Source organism: Lactuca virosa, chromosome 5 (assembly GCF_052849685.1).
Source record: "Lactuca virosa cultivar CGN04683 chromosome 5, Lactuca_virosa_CGN04683_v6, whole genome shotgun sequence".
NCBI classification, from domain to species: domain Eukaryota; kingdom Viridiplantae; phylum Streptophyta; class Magnoliopsida; order Asterales; family Asteraceae; genus Lactuca; species Lactuca virosa.
In genome coordinates this window covers 372,849,686-372,857,914 of record NC_136430.1, presented here as the reverse complement: position 1 = coordinate 372,857,914, position 8,229 = coordinate 372,849,686, and the positions used below count along the sequence as shown (strand labels likewise).

Here is an 8,229-nt window from a genome sequence, read left to right as displayed (position 1 = left end):
AATTTTTTTTTTCCTGTATTAGTTGAATGACTAAAGACGTTAGAGTATGGATAGTTAAACTACTCACTAGATAACGGATCTATTTGTTATTACAAAATTTGATCAACACTATGAAGTTTCTAATATATAAAATTAATTGTTTGTTGAGCATGAAGTGGTAGTACACATATTCCACAGAGGCACATAAAGCTTTGTCCATGTGTTTCTTACAATTTTTACTTTGTTTTCTTATTTACAATCTTTGTATACAGATTCGATGCTATTATATTACAAATGATTAAATATTGCTTTATATATATATATATATATATATATATATATATATATATATATATATATATATATATATATATCATATTAGCTTTATGTGCTGAATGAATGTATTATCCAAGTTAACATGGCATCAGAGCGTGAACACGTTCTTGCATTGAGGAATCAATATAACAAAATACAATATACAATGAGCCTATCTAGAATGGGTTAACTAAATAATATATACAACACATAAAAACTATATACAAAATATATACACTAATACTTATTTCATTAAATTTACAAAATTACAAAATTTCGGATATCCGAATTATTATCCGAATACGAAATTTCGGATAAGAATTCAGATATCAATTTTCATTGTCCAAAATTTTCGGATATCTAGTTTTGAACATGTTAAATTGCGCTTAACAAGTGATTTATCTCTCATTTGTTAACTCCTAAGTGTGAATTCGGCCCATAGGTTTGTAGATGGGATTAGTCTTGCTCACTTAGAGATCAAAATAGCAAAAAAATAAAATAAAATAATAAATAGAATTTCACCATGGGTGCATGATCTGGAATAGGAGAACTTAATGATTTAATCCCAAATCGACCGCAACTCTGATCTGGCAATGAGAGTGTGAGTTGCAGAAACAAAGCTTTAAACATTGTCGAGAAGAACCCAATTTGAGGGTTTATCATTGTGGAAAAACATGGTTATGAATATTTACGACATTAATACATCAAATAAATCTTCACAATTTCTTCTTAGATCAACTAAACTACCGCCTGTAATACATATAGAATATGTTAATACTCAATAAGTAAACAAAAAATAAAAGTGGAAATTGATGTTGTAATAATGACTACAAAAGCATAAACACATAATATAGATTTCTAGAAATAACCGTTATTTAAACATGAATGCTCATGCAACCACACCCATAGTTTCTCTCGCTAGCATCATGGTGTATATAAATATAAGATACAATTTAGCAAATAATTATTCACAAACAATTTCCCGAAATTTTAAGCTATATCAATACGAAAGGGCCGACCTTGCATAGCCCAGCCCAGCCCAGCCCACGAATGAGAACTTGAATAAACAACTAAACAAGATATGAATAACTAATTATTTATATTTGTATGTATTTGTATGAAATATATCCATGATATTGTATTACGTATTTCTTTAAGCTTTTACATTCAGAAAAAATCTATAAATTTTATATTATTTTCATTTAAGGATTTTAAGTGTAAACTCAAATCTACTTCTATAATAGCCTTTTGATCATTTTTAGCTATTTTTGATCAATTTGGCTGTGAATAACATCACAAAATGATTTCTTTTGATTTTATATAATTAGCATGAAACGTATTTACAAATTCAGTAGTATATTATCCCTTAATTTAGTAATTATGAAAGTTATTTTAAATAGATATACTTTGATACTTATTTTTGCAGGATACGAAATTTGACCATATTTAATCTCATTCCAATATAATAATCACATTTCTAATATTCTGAAAAACTCGAAGATATCAAAGAGAATTTCAATTCTTGTACTTTGAGTTCCAAAAAACATTTAACTATGCACAATCGTTGGCAATGATGACATATTGATCATTGTTTAGTCTAGAAGTTTACTTGCGACCATTCCAACATATATAGTTTTAAGATTGACCTTAACTTAACATTAAAATGTGAAGCTCGAAACTCGATTTGGGCTCAATTGAGCCTTAATATTCAGGCTCTAGCCCAATGTACGATCTAATACTTTCGACCTTGGTTCAATCGATTCCATGTTGTATTAGAAAATCATAATGTAATGCCAGAGACCGGTATTCCGCTTCAGTACTTTCGACCTGAGTGATGGGAGCATGGAGGTCAATAATGAGTTGTTTCAACCATAAGAGTTCAGCTGTTGTGTATGCCAGAGACCGGTATTCCGCTTCAGTACTGGAACGGGCAACCACTCTTTGTTTTCTGGAGGTCCAACTAATAAGATTATTACCATGGAAGATAGCATAACCATATTGAGATCGACAATCTTCCTTATCAGAAATCCAACCAGCATCAGAGTACGCGAGTAAGCAAGTTGCTGTAGTTGGAGTGAATCGCAAGCAGTGATTATTCGTGCCTTTTAGATATCTTAATATCCGTTTTGTAGCTTGCCAATGAAGATTGGTTGGGGAGTGCATAAATTGGCAGACACGATTAACTGCATATGCTATGTCGGGACGAGTAATGGTAGCATATTGCAGTGAACCGACCACTTGTCTGAACATTTTTGGATCATGAAAGAGATCACCTTGGCGATGAAGAGAAGATTGTGGATCAGCAGGTGTTGTTACAGGGGATGCTTTAGTCATATTTGTGCGATGCAAGATATCAGCAATGTAGTTTGCTTGAGACAAACTGATGCCCTTCGAGTCTCTAGAAATTTGTATCCCTAGAAAGAAATTTAGATCTCCTAGGTCTTTAAGTGTAAACACCTGATGAAGTTGATTGATGAATCGCTGAATTTGATCTGCTTTGGACCCTGTGATTATTAAATCATCCACATACACGAGAATATAAATGACAGATGTGGGAGAACAGTGAACAAACAGGGATGTGTCTGATTGGCAAGCCCTAAACCCATGAGTGACAAGATAATTTTTGAGTTTAGTAAACCAAGCCCGTGGGGCTTGTTTTAACCCGTAAATAGCCTTGTGTAAGTGACAAACATGATTGGGTTTGGATGGATCTTCAAACCCCCGTGGTTGTTTCATATAAACTTGTTCCTTTAAGTCACCGTTAAGAAACGCATTGTTGATGTCGAGTTGACGGAGACACCAGCCTTTCGATAAAGCTAGGGAGAGAACTAAACGGATTGTTGTTGGCTTGATAACTGGACTGAAGGTCTCGAAATAGTCAACATCAGCTTCTTGATTGAAGCCTTGAGCTACCAAACGGGCTTTATGTCTTTCAATTTTTCCATCCGATCGTCTCTTTATCCTGTATATCCACTTACAGCCAATAAGATTTACATTAGTAGGACAAGGGACTAAAGACCATGTTTTATTTCGCATAAGGGCATCATGTTCAAGTTTCATGGCTTGATGCCAACAAGGATGTTTGACAGCTTGAGTAAAAGATTTGGGTTCAAAGTCAGGATCGGAGGATATGATGGATGTGGTGAAGGTTTTTGGTTTTAAAGAGTTGATGCGAGCTCTGGTTTGCATTGGGTGAGTATTGTGATCAGCTGCACGATAATGAGATGTGGAGGGTTGTTTTTGCTTAGATCGAGAGCTGATGGTGGATTGTTGGTGGGAGGGTGTAGATACAGTTGGAGTAGGAGATGACGATGATGGAGGTGAGGGTGTTGGTAGGGAAGTAGGTGGAGGTGGTGTTGGTAGAGAGGTTGTGTGTGCTAAAAGGTCAGTGGAAGTAGATGAAGGGGGTGGAGGAGGAATAGAAGGTGAGATAGATGAGATGTTTGTATATGGAAAAACCTCTTCATTGAAGACAACATGGCGTGAGACATAGACGCGGGAAGTAGGTTGATGAAAACATATGTACCCCTTATGAGACGTACTGTACCCGAGAAAAATACAAGGTAAAGTTCGGTAAGTGAGCTTATTCTTGTTGTAGGGTCGAAGAAAAGGATAGCATAAGCAGCCAAACATTTTGAGGAAATCATATTGGGGAGGTTTGTGATACAATTTCTGATAGGGAGAGTGAAACTGAAGAAGAGGGGTAATGGTGCGATTATGGAGATAAGTAGCGGTTTTGAAGGCGTGTTCCCAAAAACCATGAGGGAGGGAAGACTGGGCTAATAGAGTAAGGCCTTTTTCAACAATTATACGGTTGCGTCTCTCGACTGCACCATTTTGTTCCTGAGTGTATGGGCAGGAGATTCGATGCTCGATGCCATGGTGGTGAAGAAAATGAGAAACATTTCTAAATTCACCACCCCAATCAGATTGCAGGCTCTTGATGTCACTATGAAATTGAGTTTTAACCATAGTTTTGAAATGCAAAAAAGTAGAGAACACTTGAGATTTATGAGATAAAAAATAAATCCATACGTATTTTGTGCAGTCATCGATAAATAAAACAAAAAACCGATTTCCATTCATAGATAAGAAGGGTGATGGCCCCCAAACATCAGAATAAATCAACTCAAATGGTGTTTGTGATGCAATGTGAGAAGTGGGGAGAGGGAAGCGACGACTCTTTGCTAATTGACATGATTCACAAACATTCGGGAATTTATTGGACACAACAGGAAGCTTAAACAAAGAAACTAAATGATGCAAAAGCTGTTCATGCGGGTGAGCAAGTCGTTGATGCCATCCATGAAGAGATGTCCGAACACCAGAGAGAGCCATGACAGAAGGCTGCTTATTGTTGCTGGAGTGAGGAATGCGATATAAGCCATGCTTAGTGTCCCCGCGGAGCATGGTTTGACCCTGAAAATTCTTGACAGCACAGTAAGTAGGCCAAAATTCCACAAAAGCATTATTGTCATGAGTTAATTTAGAGATACTAAGAAGGTTTTTGGTAAGTTTTGGAACAACAAGAACATTAGGAAGTTTCAGGTGATGCAATTTACATGAGCCCATATGAGAAATAAAAAGGTTTTTACCATTGCAACTTGGAGTTTATCATCTCCTGTATATTCAATAGCACCATGAAGTTTGTTCACATCCGGAGTGACATGATCAGTTGCTCCTGTATCAAAGTACCAGGAGGGATCTAAAACAGTAGAAGATGAACCAAATTGAACCAGGTGAGCTTGGCGAGACTGATCGCGTGGGTTAGCCTTGCGGGAAGGGTAGTCAGCTTGATTATTCCGCTGCCAGCAGTCAATGGCTTCATGGCCTGGTTTGCTACAAAGTTGACACATTGGTCGTCGTTTGCGATTGTCATTGTTGCGGTTGGGAGAGGAAAGAGGACCGGTATTGGAGGAATTAACCTTTCTTGGAGACGAGCGATTTGCAGAGTAAGCAGATGCAATAGAGGTAGCAGATACCGATTGGGAATTTGGTTGGGGTAGAAGAGCACCTTGACGAGTAATCTCCTGTTCCAAACGAGCCTCTTCTTGAAGTAGAAGACCAGCGAGATCATCAACTGAGATAGGATCAGGTCGCAGCATGACAGCAGTGTAGAATGGACCATAAGAGGAGTCGAGGCCAGACAAGATGTGACCAACAAGGTCCTCTTCAGATATTGGGTAGAGATTTTCTGCAAGGGAGTCAGCTATGGATCGTTTCTGCTGAAGATAGTCCATCATGGACAGAGAACCTTTGACAAGAGATTGCAATTGAACCCGCATAGCCATTCTCCGTGCCCTAGTGTGTGCCTGGAAGGTCTTTTCGATGGCTTGCCAGGCCATGTGGGAAGAGGTGGCACGAACAACGACGGCTAGGGCACTCTCAGATAAGGTAGATTTAAGCCAGAGGAGGACAAAACGGTCCCGTTTCTTCCACATGGTGAATTCAGCATTGGGTTCGGTGGTGGTAGCACCTTTATCATTGGTAACAGAAGTGGTTGCTGGTGGAGGGCGAGGATCAAGAACAAAATCCTCAAGATCGAATGTCTCTAGGGCTTGAATGATAGTGGACCGCCAAAAGGAGTAATTGTCACGATCGAGTTTGATGCTGATGGAGGGAATCTGAAGGTTGAGAGTAGAGGAACTGCTGATTGCAAGATTCAGGAGTGAGGAATTTGGGTGAGCCATTGAACAGATACGATTTGGAGAAGATGAGAGAAAAAAAAACTATGCGGCTCTTGATACCATGTAAAGGCTAACAAAGATTGAATTTCACTGTATTTGATACAATAGAATACATTGGTATAAATACAAAGATGAATGAGAAATATACGGCACAACTCAACTACATACAGAAGACTAGGAAAGTAGAATAGACTAAATCAATAGAACTCCTACAATAACGGAAGTATTTTACACGTTGTTATGTATCGGAAATTATGATATAACAATGAATTAAGGTGTTTATATTATAAAAAGTAAACATAAATTCATTCCGCGTTATACACAATTCAACAAAAAATAACATCGTTTTTTTAGGGATGCATTTGACCAACTCATTGGCCATAGGTTCATTTAAATTCTATCTATAATATTTTCAATGTTTTACGCATCTATAATATTTTCAGTGTTTTAAACCGTTAAGATAATGTGTAAAAACACCATATTTAGATAATAAATGGTGTTGAAATATAGTTACTTTAATTATAACAAAGGTGTTAACTACAGAACTTAGTCTTGGATGGAGATATGCTAACAGAAGTTTTTTTTCAAGACTTTTTCTTCCATTCTACCAATTTTCATTGATTGTCAATTTAATACACTTAGAAAATTATCATTTCACATTCGCTACTTAATTCACCAAAAAAAACATCTAGTTTATATGCAATTATGATAAGTACAACTTTAAATCGTACATATTTAACAAAACAGACACTTGTTCCTTGCTGTTTAAAGAATAATTAATGAACCATGACACTTCAATCGCATATACAAATCTGGAAAAACGAAAATGGAACGTAACCAAGACGTGTCATTATTGCAGATATTAATGTAGATTAACGTCCGCAAACATTCTGGCACGTGGATATACACAAACTGAAACTTTCTATATCCATTGAATAAACAGAACATTAATTCTTATGAAACACCATTTACAAAATTCTTTTCTTCAATCTTACGTAACTTGTATTCGATTAATCAGCACCAAAACATTTGAAATTTCTTATATGCAAGCAATCAAGTCTTCATACGTTCGCTTTAATCAACGAATCGACCTTAGCATCTTGTCGATCCATTATGAATGTAATCAAGAATCGCAATCACACCCACAACAAACGCTTGATCGATTCCTGCGTTTACTACCACATGATATACATCCTTCTTTTCCATCACATCCTTCATCTCCTTGCCCACCGTTACCTGTCATCATCAGTGTTAAAAAAAACAGTACTATGTATGCGAATAATGAGAAATGCATAGATTACGTACACATATGCATACCTGAGCAATGTCGTTGCCTCCTGAATCGACGATGCTGCATTCTCTGTCGGGGAAGTATCCCTTTACTTGAAAATTCTTGCAGTAGATGCTTTGATCCTTCTGTTCAATGGAAACCCTAACTGGTCTGTTGTTTGCTAAGCATCCTTTTGGATCTTTCAATGTAAAAAGCAACTTTTGATGAGATCCCACATAAGCTGGGGTGTAACTCCCCCATTGTCGATGGAGGCTCAATGCTTCAACTATGCCTGCCTACATAAAAAAGAATTCATGCAAAACCCTAAAAAGTATAGAAGCATCGTTCTTATTTGTTAAAATTGTAGGGTATGAGTTTACCTTTAGACGGATGAGAAGTAAAGGGTTTTGGTAAGCATCCGTGAGAGTCATCTGGTCCTTTTTGCCAAGAACACCACAGCCATCCACCCTGAACACAACCTCATGGCTAACCAAATCTGTGACAACAAAGCCACCACCACCGACAACATGAGGCCTTGATCGAACCACTAGAACAACCTGATTTGATGAACAGAACATCTTACTTACCACCGGCATCTCCTTAACTTTTGTACTCATTTTTCTTGAATCCGTTAAAAGGTTTTGATTTATAACAACAATATTAAAGATGAAGAAACAGAGAGATATGCATATGTATATATAGTATAGAAATCAAATGTTTGGCAAGTCTTTACTATTATATAAATGTGGCAATTTACATGTTAAATGCATGTCATTTCACTTGAGTGTGGGATACAAAGAATATTAGTATATAACAAGTTTGAATGTCCAAAAACCCGAAGAAAGTAATGTCAAGTTTTGAATAATATGACGTGGAAGCTTAATAAAGTGAGCCTATATTGGTCCTAAATTAAAGTAAGAATACAGTTGGATCATATCAACTTTTTCCTCGTGACTACTGAATATCATGCGTCTACGG

General features: G+C 36.7%; 1 protein-coding gene across 1 annotated transcript; it reads right to left on the bottom strand.

Moving 5' to 3' along the window:
- Window positions 1-6,751: 6,751 nt before the first annotated feature.
- Window positions 6,752-7,965, bottom strand: LOC145116249 (LURP-one-like protein (DUF567)). The gene is made up of 3 exons (XM_079052608.1): window positions 7,632-7,965; window positions 7,299-7,547; window positions 6,752-7,217 (listed from the first exon to the last, which is right to left on the bottom strand). The coding sequence occupies exons 1-3, from the start codon at window positions 7,866-7,868 to the stop codon at window positions 7,074-7,076; spliced, it is 630 nt and encodes a 209-aa protein (XP_078908734.1). The 5' UTR covers window positions 7,869-7,965; the 3' UTR covers window positions 6,752-7,073.
- Between the last annotated feature and the right edge of the window lie 264 nt (window positions 7,966-8,229).

Coding starts and splice junctions, on each gene's coding strand:
- LOC145116249 (XM_079052608.1), bottom strand. CDS start 7,868: ATGAGTACAAAAGTTAAGGAGATGCCGGTGGTAAGTAAGATGTTCTGT. Junction 7,548..7,631: donor TACTTCTCATCCGTCTAAAG/GTAAACTCATAC, acceptor TTTTTTATGTAG/GCAGGCATAGTTGAAGCATT. Junction 7,218..7,298: donor GAGGCAACGACATTGCTCAG/GTATGCATATGT, acceptor TGATGATGACAG/GTAACGGTGGGCAAGGAGAT.